Source organism: Schistocerca piceifrons, chromosome 4 (assembly GCF_021461385.2).
Source record: "Schistocerca piceifrons isolate TAMUIC-IGC-003096 chromosome 4, iqSchPice1.1, whole genome shotgun sequence".
In the NCBI taxonomy this organism is placed as follows: domain Eukaryota; kingdom Metazoa; phylum Arthropoda; class Insecta; order Orthoptera; family Acrididae; genus Schistocerca; species Schistocerca piceifrons.
The window spans coordinates 257,111,148-257,136,766 of record NC_060141.1 but is presented as its reverse complement, the minus strand read 5'-3'; the positions used below and the strand labels follow the sequence as shown (position 1 = coordinate 257,136,766).

The 25,619-nt window shown below is 40.6% G+C and overlaps 1 protein-coding gene across 2 annotated transcripts in view; it reads right to left on the bottom strand.

Moving 5' to 3' along the window:
• The window catches only part of LOC124796331 (nuclear envelope integral membrane protein 1a), a 138,363-nt gene that overhangs the window by 74,457 nt on the left and 38,287 nt on the right, over window positions 1–25,619 (bottom strand). For both annotated transcript variants that reach the window (XM_047260464.1, XM_047260463.1), the window contains exons 4-5: window positions 4,670–4,836; window positions 779–994 (exon numbers count right to left, since the gene is read on the bottom strand). In XM_047260464.1, the coding sequence (XP_047116420.1) occupies window positions 779–994; window positions 4,670–4,836 (383 nt within the window). The remainder of the gene's footprint in view (window positions 1–778; window positions 995–4,669; window positions 4,837–25,619) is intronic.

Below are 25,619 nucleotides of genomic sequence, written 5' to 3'. Positions count from 1 at the left end.
CCTTATAGACATTTGCCCATTCACTTAATCTTGCAGAATGTTTGAGAATCCTAAAACATGCAGATGTTGGAGGATATCACAATAAAACAACTGAGCATCTCACAATCCATTAGAGATCACCATGGCTATTCTACTAGATGTCTGCTTGTGTTCACACCCTGCCCCACCTTCACTATTGTTTCCTTAGACATCTTGTCCGCTTGTTTTATACTCTCCGCACAGCAACACAAGCATACCCAGAATTATATCACTTCTGAACTGTGACTTGTCAACCTTTCAAAAGTCCTGCATTCTGCTGCATCTTATTTATACACAAGTATCATCTGCTATTAACTCACATCACAGACTTTGTTTGGTCTGAGCAGTAGCTAGGGACTAATTTAAAATCAGCAGTAATAAAAAACAAACTTATCTACCCAATCAGTGTTGTCTGCTACCAACCCAGAAGCTTACGTACGATAATCTTAATAAGAATAAAAAACATATAGTGAGCATTAATCTCCTGTCTCTATGGAAGTACTTATATACACTTCATCAAGAACCATATCTGACAGCTGTGCCACTTAAGAGTAGGTCACTCACTAATTTATTTGTATGTATTCAGGTATACCAAATCACCGTTCCTCATTATAGCACAAGCAAGAACACAGTCAACATCAGAGTATTTTCAAACTAGCATTACTTAAGCTATACGAAGAGTGTGTGTATGTATGTGTTTAACGAACTTACAGCTGACGTAACTGTATATGTGGAGCAGTTTTGATTTCAATAAAATTACCTGCAAAGCCCATTTGATGAGATTTTTGCTGCGTGGATCAGTCACTGGCCCTAACCTGTAGCATACAATGAAGCTGATCAGTCCAGTACATCCAATATACAACAACACATACTTCTGGTACTGCTGCAGAATAAGCTGGAGATTTCCCCAAATGGTCTGAACGATGTACAATCCTACAGTCGATCCACCAATTATAAAACCATACATTAAAGGTCTCTGAAAATTAAAAATAATCATTGCATTAGCATTGAATTGTTTCACATTTAGTAACTGTTTACAGCGAGTGCCAACACATTTCATCATTTTCTTAAGAAACATACTACAGCACTCACAAAAATAACTATGATTACTGAAAGTATTCATACTGTGAAAGTGATATACAAGAAATTCTTTTATACAGAAACATAAAAGTGTTCCAAAACTTAAAGAAAACACTGGAACTAGTGTTGCTTAGTCAGAAACCAAAAACAGGAAAACATTACTGTAACCGTATCAGAAATAATAACAATGTTGTTATTGAGATCTTACAACGTCTGTGGTAGGAATACTGTATTTATAGTCACAATAGTGATCAGACCCAACTTTGCACGAGTAGCTCAAAGTATCTATGGCTGGATGACTTGTTTATAATATGTAGTGATGTACTCAAACCTTCCTTGTAACTCAGTCTATTGGTGAAAACTGTATCTAAGTTCCCACAGTGATTCCCGATATCAGCCATAACATACAGACAGAAGAATTGTGTGTGGGATTTTATTATATGTATAGATATATTTGTGGTTGAGCAGGTAAGTGAGAAAGAATAATTTGAAAGGTCCAGGATGCCATTCTACTTGGTTATAGCCCCTCTGTTTTCCCAGAGAGGATGTAATGTGACTTACACATCATAAGGGTAAACATGCAATATATTTACCTGTTGACATGTAACACATACTTATATGTAACTTTTTTACGTGTAACATTTATTTTAAGATATCAAGTTCTTACACACTGAGGCAACAAAAGTAATGAGGTACTGCACATTCAGATGGCGGCAGTGTCATGTACCCAAGGTATAATAGGGCAGTACATTGGCAGAGCAGTCATCAGCTGATTCATGTGAAAAAGTTTCCGATGTGATTATGGCTGCAGAACAGAAATTAACAGACTTTGAACGTGGAATGTTAGTTGGAGCTAGACATTCAGGACATCTCATTTTGAAAATTATTAGGGAATGCAATATTCCAATATCTACAGTGTCAAGTGTGTGCCGAGAATACCAAATTTCGGGCATTACCTCTGATCATGGACAATGCAGTGTCTGATAGCTTTCACTTCAAGACTGAAAGAAGCGGCAGTTGTGTAGAATTGTCAATGCTAACAGACAAGGAACAGTGTGTGAAATAACTGCAGAGATCAATGTGGGAAACAAGATGAACGTATCTGTTACGAGTGTGTGACAAAATTTGGAAATAGTGGGTAATGGCAGCAGACGACAGATGCCTTTACGAACAGCACAACAACTGCACATTCTCTCCTGGGCTTGTGACCATGTCGATTGGACCCTAAGTGACTGGAAAATCATGGCCTGGTCAGATGAGTCCTGATTTCAGTTGGGAATAGCTGATGGGAGGATCTGAGTGTGGCGCAGATCCCAAGTTGTCAACAAGGTACTGTGCAAATTGGTGGTGGTTCCATAATGGCGTAGATGCTGTTCACATGGAATAGACTGTGTTGATTGGTCTAACTGAACCAATCACTGACTGGAAACAGTTACGTACAGGTACTTGGAGACCGTCTCCAGCCATTCATGGACCTTGTGTTTCCAACGAGCAGTGCAATTTTTATGGATGACAATGCACACTGTCTCCAGGCCACAACTGCTCATGATTGGTTTGAAGAACATTCTGGACAATTTGAACAAATGATATGGATGGATTAGACTAAATTTCACTAGAATTTAGTACTCTGATTCTTATTTTGATTGTTCTGTTTCCAATGGCGTAATTGATTCTCATAAGGGCACCCTTAATTTAAATTAATAACTGGTTCCTTTATTACAGTGCATACAGAAAAAACCTGTGACGTAATCTGTATATTTGTGAAAAGTGGCCCACACCAATAGGAAGTCTGGCAGTCCCAATTTCCTGTTAAGTATTTGAAATTAGCTACAATTAATTATGTTCTAAAATTATTAAAGTTGAAATTTTACTTTAATTTTTCTGTACAAGATGACATAACTAATAATTTCATGTAATTTACTTTGATTTGCAATATGGCATTCACCCATGAGAACAGAGGGATTCACATTGCGTAAGGAGAATAGTGACCACATATTTTTTCTTAATTTCTGTCTGGCAGTATTTTTTTTTATAAACTCAAATCACATTAGTTACAGTTCATCTAAAACAGTACAATCCAACCTACCCCATTTTTAAAGCATAATGTAGTTTCAGAAACTCCTACGCCTGCTTCCAGACATCATCATTCAAGCTTCCAAGCTTGTAACTGGAATCCAAGTAACAATGATCATTATTTGGGGAACATATACTAAGAATACTCTCTTTGTAAATCAAATTAAAGGACGTCCATTTCAGTAGTGGAATTTTCTGTGCATTGCATTTTCCTTGAGTGTCCATAAAGCTGTAGTTTGGATTGTACAGTAGGTTCAGGGTAGAAGTTGGAGTAGGATTTCCTGCAGTAATTTGATGACAGTTTTGGAAGGCTGCCCAAGAATTATTTCATTAAGGTTTTCTCATATTATTCTTCATATGTTTTATTTGAGAACATGACTTTTCTGAATAAGCATTCATCCCGTGTTATGTATCCAGCCAGTATGGCACAGTTTACTCTTTAATCTTAAGAGCACTGTAAATTTTTCTTGCACACTTCAGTTTGGCATCTCATTTCTCACATTTAAACCAAGACACCTTTTCTCCTGAATTTTCATGTGAACCTTTCTGGACATTTAGGTGGGATAATATTCGCAATACTTATTATGTAAACCCTCCTCTAACCATAACATTATTTTCTATAATGTGTTAAATACTGCCTGCTTATTACCAGTGGAAAATTCATGACACTATTTGAAGTACATGTCAGACCTTATTTTTGTGGGTCTCTGAGTGTTATAAGTAATCTGGGAACTGAACCAGTATCTCTAGTCAGTGACACTGATCACTTGACGAAAGAGGCGGTCCTGTGACTGAGCCATTGTGGCTTGAAAATTTCCAGAAATGTTACTATGAATCAAGACGACTATGATATTATAGGTAATGGATTTTGACAAAGATGTCGGCCATTTATTTATTTATGATGGACACACTGAACATTTGCAAAATATGTTACACAGATTTGGTGAGTGTATTTATGTGTGGTAGAACTTTGCTATTAATTGTATAAATATATCACTGATATTTGAAGAACCTTGTCAGTTTGGCAAAGTGTATGTGCCCTATTAAGTATCTACTTTTGCTTTCATAGATGTATGATGTGACAGCTGCACAAAAATTGCTCACTGTTTCGCCCAAACACCCATCCATCCTGTTCCTTCAGACTGGAAGTCGCCGTCCTCCTCACATATCTCTGCAATCTGGATGTTTCAGCAAAAAACTGAGAACTCTGTGACAGAATTAAGAATGCATTTTGAAAACCTTGGTTCATTAAACCTGATCTCAGCCATTCCGGGATGAGATCACTGGAGTGTTTGTCATTTAGCACTAACCAAAGAGTACTGTATGATGGAAGACTGTGGATAAAGTGTGTATTACCTACCTACATAGGACACGCAATGAATTAAATAAGATCACATGTAAACAGATTTTTCTACTTGTTATCTGATGACAGGCAAGTTCTGAGACTGTAACATTCACAATGAAAACAATAATAAACTGTTATGCTGCATGAACTTACCTTAGGAAACAGTCTGCTGATGAAGTAGGTTAAGATAAGAAAGCTGGCTGTTATTCCAAGTGATATTCCACAAATGTAATAAAACAATGAATTTTCGCTTAACTGAGGGGCAGACATGAAGGTCAGCATAGCAACAGCAATCAACAACACTCTCCAATAGTCAACACCTGGAAAGTAAACATAATTGAGTGTTTGGTCATCAGACTACTACTCACATTATTAGAGCAACCTTTGCTAATCACAATTTAACTGCTTTCTCTAACAAATAGTTCTTCCCAAGAGCTTACAGGAGAGTACACACTCCACACAAAACTTACAGATGCAGCTAATTTGATTCATCAGCTGTGATACAGCGAATAACTTCATTAACCAATGACAATGGTACAAACTACTAAGACCAATTTTAGACAGCCACGAAAAAAAGGGAATTAGCATATGGCATATACAGGGTGTTACAAAAAGGTACAGCCAAACTTTCAGGAAACATTCCTCACACACAAAGAAAGAAAATATGTTATGTGGACATGTGTCCAGAAACGCTTACTTTCCTTGTCAGAGCTCATTTTATTACTTCTCTTCAAATCACATTAATCATGGAATGGAAACACACAGCAACAGAACGTACCAGTGTGACTTCAAACACTTTGTTACAGAAAATGTTCAAAATGTCCTCCGTTAGCGAGGATACATGCATCCACCCTCTGTCGCATGGAATCCCTGATGCGCTGATGCAGGCCTGGAGAATGGCGTATTGTATCACAGCCGTCCACAATACGAGCACGAAGAGTCTCTACATTTGGTACCGGGGTTGTGTAGACAAGAGCTTTCAAATGCCACAATAAATGAAAGCCAAGAGGGTTGAGGTCAGGAGAGCATGGAGACCATGGAATTGGTCCGCCTCTACCAATCCACCAGTCACCGAATCTGTTGTTGAGAAGCCTACAAACACTTCGACTGAAATGTACAGGAGCTCCATCGTGCATGAACCACATGTGTCGTACTTGTAAAGGCACATGTTCTAGCAGCATAGGTAGAGTATCCCGTATGAAATCATGATAACGTGCTTCATTGAGCGTAGGTGGAAGAACATGGGGCCCAATCAAGACATCACCAACAATGCCTGCCCAAACGTTCACAGAAAATCTGTGTTGATGACGTGACTGCACAATTGCGTGCGGATTCTCGTCAGCCCACACATGTTGATTGTGAAAATTTACAATTTGATCACGTTGGAATGAAGCCTCATCCGTAAAGAGAAAATTTGCACTGAAATGAGGATTGACACATTGTTGGATGAATCATTCGCAGAAGCATACCCATGGAGGCCAATCAGCTGCTGATAGTGCCTGCACATGCTGTACATGGTACGGAAACAACTGGTTCTCCCGTAGCACTCTCCATACAGTGACGTGGTCAACGTTACCTTGTACAGCAGCAACTTCTCTGACGCTGACATTAGGGTTATCGTCAACTGCACGAAGAATTGTCTCATCCATTGCAGGTGTCCTCGTCGTTCTAGGTCTTCCCCAGTTGCGAGTCATAGGCTGGAATGTTCCGTGCTCCCTAAGACGCCAATCAATTGCTTCGAACGTCTTCCTGTCGGGACACCTTCGTTCTGGAAATCTGTCCTGATACAAATGTACCGCGCCACGGCTATTGCCCCGTGCTAATCCATACATCAAATGGGCATCTGCCAACTCCGCATTTGCAAACATTGCACTGACTGCAAAACCACGTTCGTGATGAACACTAACCTGTTGATGCTACGTACTGATGTGCTTGATGCTAGTACTGTAGAGCAATGAGTCGCATGTGAACACAAGCACCGAAGTCAACATTAACTTCCTTCTATTGGGCCAACAGGCAGTGAATCGAGGAAGTACAGTACATACTGACGAAACTAAAATGAGCTCTAACATGGAAATTAAGCATTTCCGGACACATGTCCACATAACATCTTTTCTTTATTTGTGTGTGAGGAATGTTTCCTGAAAGTTTGGCCGTACCTTTTTGTAACACCCTGTATTATGATTGATCAATGTAGCAGGAAGAGTGCTGCTTTGGTCAGATAATTTAATTCACTAGAGCTCTAAGCTATAGTTTCTTATTTCCATGCACAATATTGTTTTCTACTACTACTATTACAAACTCAAATGAAGAAAGGAGTTAGATATCTTGGATTATTTCCTGAGTAATGTCCTGAAGAATCTGAGGGCACCTGGAGAACAGGCACTAGTAAATTTAACCCCTGATAGTGTGTGCTGATAGGAAACTTCCTGGCATATTAAAAACCAGGACTTGAACCTGGGACTCTTGCCTCTCGTGGGGAAGTGCTCACCAACTGAGCATCCAGGCACAATTCATGATCCCTCACAGCTTCACTTCAGCCAGTACCACATCATCTATCTTTTCAACTTCACAGAAGTTCTCCTGCATACCTTGCAGGACTAGCACTCCTGAAAGAAAGGATACTGCAGAGACATGGCTTAGCCACAGCGTGGGGTATTCCAAAATAAATTTTCATAATGGCTGTATTATTTCAACATGGAGAACAACTGAAGAGCAACACTAATATGCTCACATATGCTGAGGCCATTTCTCTATTACGTGAACATAAAAATTAATAAAAATCTCTTACAATACAATTCATAAATGCAGCCAACCTCAAATGAATACAGTTAAAAGCTTTTTGTCTTAACTTTACAATAACCAAATAACAATGCATTTCAAACTAATAACATTACTTTTGCTAAGACTGATTAATTATCTCAGCACTGTTATCCTCTGGCAACTGATTAAAAGCTGAAAATGAACCACAGATTAAAAAGGCCAACAAATGTTAGAGCCTTTGACAGTTTTCCAAATCAACGTATTTTCTTAGTCCAGCCCAAAAAGACCACAAAATGTTGGCCAATGAGAAAAATTTATAGTCACATATTTATGAACAGTGGTAGGGGGAAGTGTTATGAACAACATACCATACTAAAAATCCTGAACTAGTGGGGTGGGAGTGTGGGGGTGGGAGTGTGGGGGTGGGAGTGTGGGGGTGGGAGTGTGGGGGTGGGAGTGTGGGGGTGGGAGTGTGGGGGTGGGAGTGTGGGGGTGGGAGTGTGGGGGTGGGAGTGTGGGGGTGGGAGTGTGTTTAAAGGGCACTTTGAGTTTTTTTCTTTTTTTAATATCTCAAAAACATCTGGTAAAAAGTTTGCCAGCAAAATATTAATCTACATTAAATAGTCTGCAATAAAAGGTCCCATTTTTTCCTCTTTGACTAATAGTTTGTGTGTTGCAGGGAAAGGAAAAAACATAGATTATTAAAAAGAGTGTTCTAATGGTTATAAAATTGATGTTTATTGTTCAATGAAGTGGGCTCAGAAGATATACTAAACGTGTTTACCACATGCAAGTGCAATATAACTGTATTGAGAGATAAATTTTGTTCTGTGGGTGTAACAGGGTGAAAGACAGGGGTGGAGGTTACAAGTGTGAGGGAATATAAGTCACCAGATTGTGATCATGCACTTCCCTCCTTCATAGGTCTGCTAAATGAAGTGCAAGCAGGCAATTCCACAGACTACTGCACTATGCCACCAAAAGCAGCTACAGGGTATTTCAAAAGTTTCTTAATAACCTGAAAATAACTCCATTATATCAACACAACTCAATGGATTTGTTTTGTTTATTCACATGAGGAAAACATAGAGGAAATTCTGAGGAGGCGTAGTCTGGCTATAAACTGCAAAGTGAGCAGCCCTAATGGTGGGGAAGTGGCCTTTCCCATACTGCAGTACAGTATGACTAAAGAATCAATTTCACTCTAGCACTGTAGAACAGTGTGTGTGTGTGTGTGTGTGTGTGTGTGTGTGTGTGTGTGTGTGTGTGTACGCGCGTGCAGAGTTCTACTTAGATTCTGACCATATGTGTGTCTTGCATTAGTACTGTTGGTAATTCATACTTGTATACCATGTAGCATTAACACACTTTGTAGAAAATTTTTTCCCCAATATTCCTTTGTTGACTGGATTATTCAAGGAAATCTAAATAATTAGATGTATCAGTTTTAAACAGTAAGTCTGAAATCTGAACTTGTACAAAATATATTTGAATACGAATTTTGAAGAAAAATATCTGGACCCATAACAGACACCAATAATAATGATTGGAGAATGCTATATAATGATGAATATATGCAAAGAATGACATATAGATTGCAACAGATAGCGCATGCCATTAGACCATTAACAAACAGATCAAGAGTGTGACAGAAGAGCTTCTCATTAAAGCTGACTTCCTGGATGCCTACATAAAAGACACTTTGACAACATTCAAAGTGATTTGGAAAAATTAAGACAGGGTAGAGACTGGAAAATTATTAGTAACACAGCAAAGTGGCTTCATAAGGTCCATTCTATAGCAAAGAGCCTTCAACTACACCTACATACAAACTCTGTAAACTACCATATGGTGCATGGCAGAGGTACAAGGTACCGCTACTAGTCATGTCATTTCCTTTCCCCTTCCACTCACAAACAGAGGGAGGAGGAAAGTCTGTTTATACGAGGGGCGTTTGAAAAGTCAGTGCAAAAATAACTACTACTTAAGAGTTTGGAGTAAACTTTTTTTTATTTTTCGATACAGTCTCCTTTTAGACTTATATACTTCATCCAACGCTGTTCTAATTTGTTGATCCCTTCCGAATAATAGGAATTGTCCAAGGCTGCAAAATAGCTAATAGTTGCTGCAATCATCTCCTTGTTTGAATAAAATCTTTGTCCCACCAGCCATTTCTTCAAATTGGGGAACAAATAGTAGTCCGAGGGAGCCAAGTTTGGAGAATAGGGGGGATGCGAAAAGAGCTGAAATCCTATTTCCATCAATTTTGCGACCACAACTGCTGATGTGTGTGCTGGTGCATTGTGGTGATGGAAAAGAACTTTTTTGCGGTCCAGTCGTCGGCGTTTTTCTTGCAGCTCAGTTTTCAAATGGTCCAATAATGATGAATAATATGCACCTGTAATAGTTTTACTCTTTCCCAGATAGATGATGAGGATTATCCCTTGCAAATCCCAAAATACAGTCGCCATAACCTTTCTGGCCGAAGGAATGGTCTTTGCCTTTTTTGGTGCAGATTCTCCATTGGTAACCCATTGTTTAGATTGTTCTTTAGTCTCAGGAGTGTAGTAATGTATCCATGTTTCATCTACAGTGACGAAACGATGCTTGAAGTCCTGCGGATTCTTTCTGAGCAGCTGCAACCCATCCTTGCAACACTTTCCATGACTGGGTTTTTGGCCAAGCATGAGCAATCGTGGAACGCATCTTGTGGATAGCTTTCTCATGTCCAAATGTTTATGCAAAATATTATGTACCTGTTCATAACCTCTCCTGTCATCCATCACCATATCATGGATTTTATCAATGGTTTCTGGAGTCGTAACCTCCACATGGCATCCAGAACGTTTAGCATCACTTGTGCCCAAATGGCCACTACGAAAATTTTGAAACCACTTATAAACTGCTCTAATCGAAGGTGCAGAGTCACCGTAATGATTATAAAGCTTCTCTTTAGTCTCCTGGAGTGTTTTGCCTTTCAGAAAGTAATGTTTAATCAGTACACGAAACTCTTTTTCGTCCATTTTTTGACAATCACTCTACTTCCTTGTTTCACACAACTGCCAAACGCAAAAAAATAGACCAATATGGCTGAAACTTGGTGTGTGTTCTTTCCAAAGATGCTACTAACTAAACATGACATCAATATGTGCTGGTGGTGCCATCTCTTGGACTTTGCACAGACTTTTCAAATGCCCCTCGTAAACCCCGGTCCTACATTCTCTTATATTTGTGGTCCTTACAAGAAACGTGTGTGGTAGCAGTGCAATTGTCCTGCAGTCAGCTTAAAATGGCACTTCTCTAAATTTTCTCAATAGTGTTTCACAGAATGAAAGTCATCTTTCTTCCAGAGACTCCCATTTGAGTTCACAAAGCATCTCCGCAATACTTGCATGTTGTTTCTATATGCGATCACCTTTATAGAAGAGCTACACTTTCCTAAAATTCTTGCAACAGACCGAAGTCAACCATTTGCCTTCCCCATTGCCGTCCTTATGTGCTTGTTCCATTTCATGTTGCTGAGCCACTTTATGCCAAGACATTTGACTGATGTGACTGTGTCAAGCAGCACACTATTAATGCTGTAACTAAACATTATTGAATGTTTTTTTTTTTTACTTGTTTGCATTAACTATATTTTCTTACATTTAGAGCAAGCTGCCATTCATCACACCAACAGGAAATTTTGTCTGTCATCTTGTATCCTCCTATAGTCACCCAATGAGAGCACCTTCCCACACACCAAAGTGTTATCAGCAAATAGCCACAGACTGCTGCTCATTTTGTCTGTCAGATCATTTACGTAGACAGAAATTAAGAGTGGTCCAGCCATACTTCCCTGGGGCATACTTGATGATACCATTGTCTCTGATGAACTTCACCATCATGGACAATGTACCATATTTTATGGACTATAAGACACACCTTAAATTTTAAGCATTTTTCAATAAAATTTTTACCACTTTATTATTAGATTGCAAACTCAGAAAAAAAAAAAAAAAAAAAAAAAAAAAAAAAAAAAAAAAAAAGAGAGAGAGAGAGAGAGAGAGAGAGAGAGAGAGAAGAAGACAATCAATCTTAGTTTATGAAACGAAACTGATCTTCTAAATCCCCAAAAATTGTCATCTGAACTTGCTCCTTCTTCCTCTTCGTCTTCGTCATCATCATTGCTCTCTTCGTATATAAGATGGTCTTCATTACTTATGCTGCACTCCTTAGAAGATTTAACAGTAATGTCTTCTCTTACTCTAGACACGACTGTTTTATCCAGTGACACACTTGTTTGATTGTATGTCATTTTAAAGCTCCCTTTGGCTTGAATTCAGGTTGTGTTTATTCATCATCCGTTTGTTCCATTCCTCTCTTAAACACTTTAAATGGTTTATTTATGGAGACATCAAGAGGTTGCAATTGTGATGTAAAACCTCCCAGAATAACAGCAAGCTCTGCACTTCCCTATCTCAATTTCTCTTTCGCAGAATTTTTCAAATAACTAATAAACTGATCTAACACAAGAAGAGAACTCTTCTTCAATAAAGCATCTTTCCTTCCCTCCCCCACACTGTTAATCCATAATTTCATACCAGCCTCATCCATCCAACCCTTGACTTGTACGTGAACAACACCTGGAGGAATTTCAGACGGTTTTGGCATTGTTTTGCACTTGAAAATGATCATTGGATTAAGTTTAGTACCATCAGCACAATACGTCATGTCTACTTGTTTTTATAATTACAGTTTTAGCACCTTTCATGGCAACAGTTTTGTTACTTGGCCCATCATATCAGAGGAGTTTTGTCCATATTCGTTATTTAGGTTAATTTCCCACTAGTTTTCTCTTGATGTTGAATATACAGTGATGGACAGATAATATTTTCTCCTCATACTCTGTGGCACTTTCTGAGATATTCTGGTGTTGTTTTGCATTCACAGTCCATAAACCTGTAGCACAAACTAACTCCAGCCTTAAAATCTGATGCATTTCACTGTAGCACTAGCTTACGAATGTGTATTTGAATAATTTTGTATTAATTCAAATGCCATTTTGATGGTGTTCTTGAATCAATTTCAATATGTCACTAGTTTTGGCCATTTTGCATTCAGTCCTCTATTTGCACATTTAGTCTTCCTCATTTTTTCCAGTTGTTCTTTACTAGCTCACCAATCACGAATGGATTTTGCTGTTGGTGGAGGACCTAAATGCTGTTCAGCTGCTCTGTTGCCATGTTGTTCTGCACATGCTTTTACTTTCAATTTATAGCCTGCACCATATGAATATCTTATTTTTTCCATTATGAAACATCTACATCTACATCTACATTGATACTCCGCAAGCCACCCAACGGTGTGTGGCGGAGGGCACTTTACGTGCCACTGTCATTACCTCCCTTTCCTGTTCCAGTCGCGTATGGTTCGCGGGAAGAACGACTGTCTGAAAGCCTCCGTGCGCGCTCTAATCTCTCTAATTTTACATTCGTGATCTCCTCGGGAAGTATAAGTAGGGGGAAGCAATATATTCGATACCTCATCCAGAAACGCACCCTCTCGAAACCTGGCGAGCAAGCTACACCGCGATGCAGAGCGCCTCTCTTGCAGAGTCTGCCACTTGAGTTTATTGAACATCTCCGTAACGCTATCACGGTTACCAAATAACCCAGTGACGAAACGCGCCGCTCTTCTTTGGATCTTCTCTATCTCCTCCGTCAACCCGACCTGGTACGGATCCCACACTGATGAGCAATACTCAAGTATAGGTCGAACGAGTGTTTTGTAAGCCACCTCCTTTGTTGATGGACTACATTTTCTAAGCACTCTCCCAATGAATCTCAACCTGGTACCCGCCTTACCAACAATTAGTTTTATATGATCATTCCACTTCAAATCGTTCCGTACGCATACTCCCAGATATTTTACAGAAGTAACTGCTCCCAGTGTTTGTTCCGCTATCATATAATCATACAATAAAGGATCCTTCTTTCTATGTATTCGCAATACATTACATTTGTCTATGTTAAGGGTCAGTTGCCACTCCCTGCTCCAAGTGCCTATCCGCTGCAGATCTTCCTGTATTTCGCTACAATTTTCTAATGCAGCAACTTCTCTGTATACTACAGCATCATCCGCAAAAAGCCGCATGGAACTTCCGACACTATCTACTAAGTCATTTATATATATTGTGAAAAGCAATGGTCCCATAACACTCCCCTGTGGCACGCCAGAGGTTACTTTAACGTCTGTAGACGTCTCTCCATTGATAACAACATGCTGTGTTCTGTTTGCCAAAAACTCCTCAATCCAGCCACACAGCTGGTCTGATACTCCGTAGGCTCTTACTTTGCTTATCAGGCGACAGTGCGGAACTGTATCGAACGCCTTCCGGAAGTCAAGAAAAATAGCATCTACCTGGGAGCCTGTATCTAATATTTTCTGGGTCTCATGAACAAATAAGGCGAGTTGGGTCTCACACGATCGCTGTTTCCGGAATCCATGTTGATTCCTACATAGTAGATTCTGGGTTTCCAGAAATGACATGATACGCGAGCAAAAAAACATGTTCTAAAATTCTACAAGAGATCGACGTAAGAGATATAGGTCTATAGTTTTGCGCATCTGCTCGACGACCCTTCTTGAAGACTGGGACTATCTGTGCTCTTTTCCAATCATTTGGAACCCTCCGTTCCTCTAGAGACTTGCGGTACACGGCAGTTAGAAGGAGGGCAAGTACTTTCGCGTACTCTGTGTAGAATCGAATTGGTATCCCGTCAGGTCCAGTGGACTTTCCTCTATTGAGTGATTCCAGTTGCTTTTCTATTCCTTGGACACTTATTTCGATGTCAGCCATTTTTTCGTTTGTGCAAGGATTTAGAGAAGGAACTGCAGTGCGGTCTTCCTCTGTGAAACAGCTTTGGAAAAAAGTGTTTAGTATTTCAGCTTTACGCGTGTCATCCTCTGTTTCAATGCCATCATCATCCCGTAGTGTCTGGATATGCTGTTTCGAGCCACTTACTGATTTAACGTAAGACCAGAACTTCCTAGGATTTTCTGTCAAGTCGGTACATAGAATTTTACTTTCGAATTCAATGAACGCTTCACGCATAGCCCTCCTTACGCTAACTTTGACATCGTTTAGCTTCTGTTTGTCTGAGAGGTTTTGGCTGCGTTTAAACTTGGAGTGGAGCTCTCTTTGCTTTCGCAGTAGTTTCCTAACTTTGTTGTTGTACCACGGTGGGTTTTTCCCGTCCCTCACAGTTTTACTCGGCACGTACCTGTCTAAAACGCATTTTACGATTGCCTTGAACTTTTTCCATAAACACTCAACATTGTCAGTGTCGGAACAGAAATTTTCGTTTTGATCTGTTAGGTAGTCTGAAATCTGCCTTCTATTACTCTTGCTAAACAGATAAACCTTCCTCCCTTTTTTTATATTCCTATTAACTTCCATATTCAGGGATGCCGCAACGGCCTTATGATCACTGATTCCCTGTTCTGTACATACAGATTCGAAAAGTTCGGGTCTGTTTGTTATTAGTAGGTCCAATATGTTATCTCCACGAGTCGGTTCTCTGTTTAATTGCTCGAGGTAATTTTCGGATAGTGCACTCAGTATAATGTCACTCGATGCTCTGTCCCTACCACCCGTCCTAAACATCTGAGTGTCCCAGTCTATATCTGGTAAATTGAAATCTCCACCTAAGACTATAACATGCTGAGAAAATTTATGTGAAATGTATTCCAAATTTTCTCTCAGTTGTTCTGCCACTAATGCTGCTGAGTCGGGAGGTCGGTAAAAGGAGCCAATTATTAACCCAGTTCGGTTGTTTAGTGTAACCTCCACCCATAATAATTCACAGGAACTATCCACTTCTACTTCACTACAGGATAAACTACTACTAACAGCGATGAACACTCCACCACTGGTTGCATGCAATCTATCCTTTCTAAACACCGTCTGTACCTTTGTAAAAATTTCGGCAGAATTTATCTCTGGCTTAAGCCAGCTTTCTGTACCTATAACGATTTCAGCTTCGGTGCTTTCTATCAGCGCTTGAAGTTCCGGTACTTTACCAACGCAGCTTCGACAGTTGACAATTACAATACCGATTGCTGCTTGGTCCCCGCATGTCCTGACTTTGCCCCGCACCCGTTGAGGCTGTTGCCCTTTCTGTACTTGCCCAAGGCCATCTAACCTAAAAAACCGCCCAGCCCACGCCACACAACCCCTGCTACCCGTGTAGCCGCTTGTTGCGTGTAGTGGACTCCTGACCTATCCAGCGGAACCCGAAACCCCACCACCCTATGGCGCAAGTCGAGGAATCTGCAGCCCACACGGTCGCAGAACCGTCTCAGCCTCTGATTCAGACCCTCCACTCGGCTCTGTACCAAAGGTCCGCAGTCAGTCCTGTCGACGATGCTGCAGATGGTGAGCTCTGCTTTCATCCCGCTAGCGAGACTGGCAGTCTTCACCAAATCAGATAGCCGCCGGAAGCCAGAGAGGATTTCCTCCGATCCATAGCGACACACATCATTGGTGCCGACATGAGCGACCACCTGCAGATGGGTGCACCCTGTACCCTTCATGGCATCCGGAAGGACCCTTTCCACATCTGGAATGACTCCCCCCGGTATGCACACGGAGTGCACATTGGTTTTCTTCCCCTCTCTTGCTGCCATTTCCCTAAGGGGCCCCATTACGCGCCTGACGTTGGAGCTCCCAACTACCAGTAAGCCCACCCTCTGCGACTGCCCGGATCTTGCAGACTGAGGGGCAACCTCTGGAACAGGACAAGCAGCCATGTCAGGCCGAAGATCAGTATCAGCCTGAGACAGAGCCTGAAACCGGTTCGTCAGACAAACTGGAGAGGCTTTCCGTTCAGCCCTCCGGAATGTCTTTCGCCCCCTGCCACACCTTGAAACGACCTCCCACTCTACCACAGGTGAGGGATCAGCCTCAATGCGGGCAGTATCCCGGGCAACCACAGTCGTAGTCCGATCAGGGGATGCGTGGGACGAGCTGGCCGTCCCCGACAAACCCCCATCCCGACCCCCACAGTGATGCCCATTGGCAACAGCCTCAAGCTGTGTGACCGAAGCCAACACTGCCTGAAGCTGGGAGCGAAGGGATGCCAACTCAGCCTGCATCCGAACACAGCAGTTGCAGTCCCTATCCATGCTAAAAACTGTTTTGCTAAGAACGTCTGAACTAATCTACAGAGAGCGCAAACAAATCGACAAAATTTAAACGGTTATTAAAATACAAGATTGCCTAGTAAATGCAGTAATGCTGCTACTTGCGCACTGCTGACACTGCTCGGCGGCGGAAGGAGACTAAGCGAAATTACACTATTCAGGTACTAAAACACGATGCTACACTCTCAAATACTATAATACGCCCGAAATTTATGAATTAAACAATGCAAGAACCAAAAACACGCAAAGAAATTAAGAATTAAACTATGTAACAAATGAGTGAGCTAGGAGTATACGACTTGCTGCTCAGCTGCTTATCCAACGGCGGCAGGGAGCACACTGACTGTGACCAACCGACACTGGCCGTTCAAAACAAAAACAGTAGACAAACGACTACGCGAATTTACACTATTCAGGTACTAAAACGCGATGCTACAACTCTCAAATACTATAATACGCCCGAAATTTATGAATTAAACAATGCAAGTACCAAAAACACGCAAAGAAATTAAGAATTAAACTATGTAACAAATGAGTGAGCTAGGAGTATACGACTTGCTGCTGCAGCTGCTTATCCAACGGCGGCAGGGGGCACACTGACTGCGACCAACCGACACTGGCCGTTCAAAACAAAACAGTAGACAAACGACTACGCGAATTTACACTATTCAGGTACTAAAACGCGATGCTACAACTCTCAAATACTATAATACGCCCGAAATTTATGAATTAAACAATGCAAGTACCAAAAACACGCAAAGAAATTAAGAATTAAACTATGTAACAAATGAGTGAGCTAGGAGTATACGACTTGCTGCTGCAGCTGCTTATCCAACGGCGGCAGGGGGCACAAGCTACTAACAAATATATTGTACTGTTACCAATAACACAAATCACTTTCGAGTTCACTGGCACCACAGACGGCAATGACGCATCATAGGCCAGACAGTGTTCTGGGTTTGTGATGGTGGGGCGAGAGGGAGGTGGTGGTAGCAAACTAGTGAATCACCGCAACTCAAGTTCGTCGTGTCGGTGCACTGCTGCCGTCAGTTGAATCCAATGTTAGTAGACAGAGATAGGTTTCCCACAGCATTGAATATAAGACCATTTTTAAGACTGATGGGAATTTTAAATCAGACACTGGAGATTTTTATATTAATTTCGAGTACAAAAAGCTCCTGAATTTTGGAGACAATTTTTAAAAAGAAAAAAGTGTGACTTACAGTCTTTATAATATATTACTGGATTCAATAATTTAAGAAGTCTTCAAACCTCTCTCATATCTTGGAACCTAATCTGAATACCTAGACCTTCGTTAACAGTAAGCAGTGGGGCATAAAGTCAATCTTTTTTTGAAAAGTAAGAATATGGAATGTGCCAGATGCAATAAACCCATGGTTCACAGGATAACATGAGGAATGGGCAAGCTGAATGTCACACGAGAAATGCTTTCTAAATTCGTATTGATTTATGGACAGAAGCTTTTCCGCCTAAAGAAAATTTATTATATTCAAACTCTGAACATGTTCAAGAATTCTGCAGAAAACCAATATTAAGGGTCCTGGTCTGTAATGTTGGGGATCTGTTCTTTTACCCTCACAAACATCACAACCTCCGCTATTGTTCTATTGCTTGGGTCTGCATCTACATTGCTAATCTGCAAATCACACTTAAGTGCCTGGTAGGGGGTTAACTGAACCACCTTCACAATAATTCTCTGTTATTCTACATACTAACAGTGAGCGGGGAAAAAAGCAGCTATATCTTTCCATGTAGCATGCTCTGATCTCCCTGATTTTATTATGTTGATTATTTCTCCCTATGTATGTCAGCATCAACAAAATATTTTTACATTTGGTGGAATGTTGGTGACTAAAATTTCGTGAGAGGATTCTGGCGCAGCAAAAAACGCCTTTGTTTTGATGATGTCCAGTATCATGTCCACAACACTCTCCCCCCTATTTCTATATAATACAAAATGTGGTGCCCTTCTTTGAACTTTCTTGAAGTACTATGTTAATCCTATCTGGCAAGGATCTGACACTGCACTGCAGTACTCTGAAAGAGGATGGACAAGCAGTGTAGGCAGTCTCTTCGGTAGATCTGCTGCATCTTCTAGGCATTCTGCCAATAAAATGCCTTCTTTGGTTCGCCTTCTCCACAACATTTTCTGTGTGCTCTTACCAACTTAAGTTATTCATAATTTTAGCTCATAGGTATTTAGTTGAATTTACAGCCTTTAGATTTGATTGATTTATTGTGTAACTTTAGCACTCGCGTACATGACCTCGCACTTCTCATTATCTAGGGCCAATTGCCAATTTTTGCATATCTTATCTAAATTATTTTGGAATTGATTCTGATCTTCTGATGACTTTACTAGATGATAAATGACAGCATCATCTGCAAACACCCTAAGATGTCTGCTCAGATTGTCTCCTAAATCATTTATATACCTAAGGAACAACAGGGGGCCTACAACACTAACTTGGGGAATTCCAGAAATCACTTCTGCTTTACTCTATGACTTTCCATCAATTACTACAAACTGTGACCTCTCTGAAAGCAAATCATGAATCCAGTCACACAATAGAGATATTGCATAAGCATGCAACTTTATTACAAACTGCTTGTGAGGGATGATGTCAAAAGCCTTCTGGACATCTTGGAATACAGAATCAATCTGAAATCCTTTGTTGATACTTCTCGACACTGTGAGTGAAGAGCTAGTTGTGCTTCACAAGAATGTTGTTTTCTAAATCCGTGTTGACTATGCGTCAACAGATTGTTCTCTTCGAGTTAATTCTTAACATTCTAAAATCCTGCTGGATATCAACATTAATGATGTGTGCCTATAATTTAGAGGATTACTCCTATTGCCTTACTTGAGTATTGGTATGACCTGTTTAACCTTCCAGTCTTTGGGTACAGATCTTTCATCAAGCGAGCAGTTGTATATGAATGTTGAGCAAGGAGCTTTGGCATCAACATATTTTGAAAGGAATCTAATTGGTATGCAATCTGGACTGGAGATTTGCTTTTATTAAATGATTTAAGATGCTTCACTACTCCAAGCATGTCTACTTTTAAGTTACTCATGTTGGCAGCTGTTCTTGGATCAAATTCTGGAATATTTACTTCGGTGTCTTTGGTGAAGAAATTTTGGAAGGCTGTGTATAGCAACTCTGCTGTAGTATTATGTAGAAAAGTCATTAATTACGTCTTGCCACTAGCATACTTTATGTACAACCAGAATCTCTCTGGATTTTCTGCCAGGTTTCAAGACAAAGTTTCAAAAATGGCTCTGAGCACTATGAGACTTAACTTCTGAGGTCATCAGTCCCCTAGAACTTTGAACTACTTAAACCTAACTAACCTAAGGACATCACACACATCCATGCCCGAGGCAGGATTCGAACCTGTGACCGTAGCAGTCACGCGTTTCCAGACTGTAGTGCCTAGGATCACTCAGCTACCTTGGCCGGCGACAAAGTTTCATTTCATTGTGGAAACTATTATAAGTATCTTGCATTTAAGTTGGCACTAAATTTAGAGCTTTTGTAAAAGACTGCCAACTTTGCGGGTTCTGCATTCTTTTGAAGTAGTCACGCTTTGTTCACTGTTTCTGCCACAGTATTCTGACCAGTTGTGTGTACCATGGGGGATCAACTCCATTGTTTGTTAATTCATTTGGTATAAATATGTCAATATTATTTCTTTAAATTCAAGCCACATACAGTCTATACTTACATTGTTAATTTGGAAGGAGTATGTTCTGCAGAAATAATTGGCATTTCAGTCATCTCAGTTTTGCATGTGTCCTTTTGCCTAGAAGGCACAGGGTCCCCCATACGCACTGATAGCTTCAAGGTGTGATGGAATTGACATATATAAGGCTTAAATGGTGTCCTGTGGTATAGCCATCCACACTGCATTCACCTGGTTCCAAAGTTTATCTGTGGTGGTTGGCATTGGGTCACAGCACTACACCCATCATTTCACCCTATCCCACACATTTTCAATTGGCGACAAAGACTTGTCACCAACCGAAAACATGTGGGATAGGGTGAGACAACAGGTGCAGCACTGTGGCCCAGTGCCAACCATCACAGATAAAAAGTGCCATCCTGTGACACCAACAATGCACGTGTTCATGTAGCAACACGAGGTCGTGCATTGTCTTGCTGAAAAATAGCACCTGGGGTGTTGTGCAAAAGGGGTATGGCTATGGGTTGCAGGATGTCATTCACAAAGGTCACACAGTCATAGTGCCCTGTACATGCACCAGATGTGATTTGTGGTTGTACCCAATAGCATCACACACCGTAAGGGCTTACATTCGCATGGCATGTCTTGTGCCAATACAATCCATCCGCTGCAGCCCCCCCCCCCCCCCCCCTCCATAGTAAAACAAGATGCAGCCATCATTTTCAAACAAACAAAACCTGAATTTGTTCAAAAACACTGGCTGATGCGATTCCTGTCCCAGTGACGTCGTTTCATATGCCATTGCCATCTAGCATGTTTCTGCACATTCATCAAAGGTAAGCTGTGAAGTGGATGACACACACGTTACCCATGCTGTAATAAAATTTGACTGACTGCCATCCTTGATAGTGTACAATGTGTTATACAACCCAGAGCGGAGGATGATGCACATCTGTCCTGCAGTGCCATTCGGATGAGGTGTTTATCTTCTGGGTGGTGCGACCTGACACATCTCATGGGGTTCTACAGCCCTCCATGAACCATTCTACACACATCTGTTGTGCTGCTGAAACACTTCATACCACATGAGTAGCAGTTTCCCGAATGGATGCATCACATTCTCTCATGCCAATCATGTGCCCTCTTCAAACTCACTGACCCGACAGTACGGTTCGCACATATGTCTGAGAGTTATTCTGCATGTCTGCTCAAGCCACACTGATCCATTACTTTTGTTTTGTAGTGATAACAAGAGCCGCAGTCACATTTTACTGGTAGGTGGTGTTGCACCACGATATAGATGTTGAGCTCAAACCTGCAGGCCAATATGGTTCAAATGCTAATCATTTCTGCAGAACATAATAATGTAGATGTTCTGTGAATATGAACATGCTGTCTAGTCATTCAAGGAGTTGTTCTTTTTTTAACATGAATGTATTTCCACTGTGTATGAGCTGTTGAACTACATGCTTAAAATAGTTTTTAGAGGCTGTGTTCAAAACTACTCCACAAGACTGACTGTCCTTACCACGTGAAATGAATCCACAAAGTCCCAGACTATATTCTGTAGGTTAAAGTCATCTCCAACTAACATCGCATGATCTGAGTACTTCAACACTACTGAGCATCTTTCTTTGAATGAATTTAAAACTGTCACAGTGGAATCGGGGCTTCAGTACAAATATCCCATTATTAACTTGACTTCATCTAGGACTGTTACTAATACTCATGTAACTTCACAGACTGACTTAATTTCGGCCTTGACAGATTCAGTACCACTGTCAACTGCAATGAATCCCCCCCCTGCACCTACTCTTTTTGATATAGTTTACAAGCCTCCGTAAGTATTTCAGAGTTTCCTAAATCGAGTTTCAGCGAAGTCATGGTTCCGAGAATAATTTGAGCACAACTTTCCTGGAGGTCAGCAGCCCATTAAGGAACTTTTTTTTACAAATGCTTCTACAATTTATTGGTAAAATTTTGACAGTAAGTGTCTTTACTCTTTGTGTGGTCTCTGCGTACTGACTGGCAGGCACCCTTCAGAGGACCTCAAATTACTGCCTAGTCTGAAAGACTCCCATGTGTATTTCACAAGTACTTTACTACCTGTGCAGTTGCTTTCTTTGTGTAATGTACACCTGACCTTTCTATCCCTTTTCAACCTGGCCTGCACGATTGCGCGGGTCCGGTTTTAAATTTTTCGTGGTTCAACTACATCACATTTCTGCACCACTCCAGACTGCAATGATGGTAAGAGTTCCTGGCTTCTGTTTGACAGCTGTTTTATTTCTTATTGTGACCACCAGAGCAAAAGAAACCATTTAAATCTTTAACGAGAAGACAAATCCATGCTTTACCGAAACCAATGAACTCCGTTTTCCTACATTTCACTAGTTTAGGGGAATTTCTGCATCATTTTAGACTGAGAATGTTTTAACTTATTGTATATGCTAATGCTAGCTGCATTTTACACTACTGAATTTCGAGTAGCATGATAATGTTAGTGACTTCTTGAACAAACTATCACTAAGCGAATTTTTTTCAGTATTTTTACCTGATTCTACATGTCATTTTGTATGGAAATTGGTACATATCAGATAAAGATCTAAGAAATTTTCTCTCAGGGTGGAAAGAGCTATGGGAGCACTACAATTCTCCATCCCATAATGCAGATCCAGAAATCTGCATCTGAGAGCATCACAGAACAGACTGAGGCTATCGTTGGGACCCTGCACTGAGCTCCAGACAAAGACTTATCAAACTCTGTGCACAATGGTGCAAACTGTGGGCTCTGCTTGCACCCCACGGGCAAGGCGAGCAAACATCACCACTTCTGCCAGCCACCTGTACAAACTACATATGGCATCAGAACCCAAGTGACAGACATAACTGGTGCAAATGTGAGCCACAACTTGTAGATGACTGCACCCTGCACCCTCGACAATGGTTGGCAGGGCCATCTCCACATCTCAGATGCTATTTGTCAACTGTGGCCAACTTCTCCCATTCATTCATACGCCATGAACAAGTTCTATTCATCCTAGTATTACTATTACTACTCTCCTGGTGTGTCACCAACAGAGGCTGGCGCCTTACTGAGCTGCGGTGCTGGTCACTCAAAACAAACAAATGGTAACTACACTACAGATTGTGTGAATCTACATTTTACAGTTACTAAAATTCATGACTGTAACTCTTAAATACTAAAAAATTAAGGAATTTAAGAAAACTACAAGAGCATACAGAAAAAGCCTTCTATATACCTTGTTACTCTCCCGATGTCAACTGAAGTTGGAGCCTGACTCACTTGTAAAGCTCAACAACAACAATAATAACATCTGTGAGGTATCCACTGGTACTCTGGTCAGCATATGTTGGCTCTATGAACTTAGCTGTGATTGAGTCTTCTGGAACTCTAAATTTCAGTTGAAATTACATGAAATCCTTTGGGATTTCACCACCAAAACCTCAACACAAACCAATATCATGACAGAACAATGGGAAACAATCAACTACCCTGGGCCCCAGTCCAAAAGACCGCGTAATAAACCTGATAACTGGATTCCAAGGCGTCAGGCATGTCATGAAGAGAAGAATCGGAGCTTCTCAAAAAACCTCAAAACAGAGAATATTTGACATGGAAACACTCAACACGACCACGCTACTGAAATCAAGCAAATTGAAACAAACATAATGCATAAATTCAGTAACAGAAACCCGGCAATACAGGAAACACGACTGTCAGATGAGAGCCACTTTGACTCTGAAAACTACAGGATATACAAGGGGAAACAAGCTGTAACTATTCATGGGAGAAATCTCAAACACTCCGGAATGGAATTTGTAGCACACAAATCAATACTGGACACTAATAGTTTTCACTTCAAAACCTGAAAAAAATATCAATGCTCACAATACAGCCTGTAAACAAAGTTTATACGAGGGCTCTTGGAAAAGTAAGGCGACTTTTCAAATTGTACGGGCAATATACATTCTATTATCGATCGTTTTTTGTTATGTTGGTACACATGTCCTGAACATATGTTCATAGTTTCGTTTGTTTTTGACATACAGAAAGGTTGTGTGTGTTTATGTGTGCTTGGCGATGGAGCAAAGAATTTGCATCAAATTTTGTGTGAAAAATGGAATTAAGTGCTCTAAAACATTTGAAATGTTGACAGTGGCATATGGTGAGTCTGCTCTAGGTAAAAAAATTGTTTACAAGTAGTACAAGCTCTTCCAAGATGACCGAGAAGATGCCAACGATGAACCTCGCTGTGGATGCCCCAGCACATCAACAACAGATGATAATGTTGAAGCTCTGAAGAAAACTATTTTGGAAAATCATCGAATTACCAGAAGAGAAGTTGCTGAGGATGTTGGCATATCGGTCGGCTCGCGTCGTGCAATTTTTTCGGATGTTTTGGGCATGAGACGTGTGTCAGCAAAGTTTGTTCCAAAACTTCTCAATTTTGATCAGAAGAACCGTCACATGAACATCGCTCAGGACCTCTTGAATGGCGTCAATGATGATCCTCATTTGCTCAAAATGGCCATAACTAGTGACAAAAAATGCGTTTACGACTATGACATCAAAACCAAAGCCCAATTGTCGCAATGGAAGCATACCAGACAGCCAAGACCGAAAAAAAGCATGCCAAGTCTGATCAACTGTCAAAATTTTGCTATCTTTTTTTTTTTTTCAATTACCATGGCATAGTGCGTCATGAAGTTTTGCCTCAAGGTCATATGATCAATAAGGAGTTTTACGTTGAGGTTATGCGCCGTTTGTGAGGAGCAGTATGCAAAAAATGTCCATCACTGTCTAAAAACAATTCATGGTTTTTGCATCATGACACTGCACCTATCATTCATCATTGCTTGTGGGAGATTTTTCGGCCAGAAACAACACGACAATCATGCCTCAGCCACCATATTCATCGGATTTGGCACCCTGCGACTTTTTCCTGTTCCCAAAACTGAAGAGACCTATGACAGGACGAAGATTTTCAATGATTGAGGAAATAAAAACTGCATTGGTGGAAGTACTAAAGGCTGTACCAAAAAGTGATTATGAGAAATGCTTCGAGGATTGGAAGAAGCGTTGGCATAAGTGTATTGTATCTGGGGGGATTACTCTGAAGGGAAAACATGAATATTGATGAATAAATAAATATTTTTTCACAAAAATATAAAGCCACCTTACTTTTTGGACACACCTTGTACACTAATAAATGCACATGTCCCCATAAATGATAGAAGATTTCTGGGGAGATCTGGAAGAAACCACCAAAAAGTCCCCATGAAGCACATGAAAGTTTTACTAGGAGACTTTAATGCCCAATTAGGCTGGGAAAGAAAATTCAAACTCACAACAGGGAAACAAACGGCCCTACGCTGACAAACGAAAATGGAGAGAACCTGATACACTTTTGCAGGGATTTCG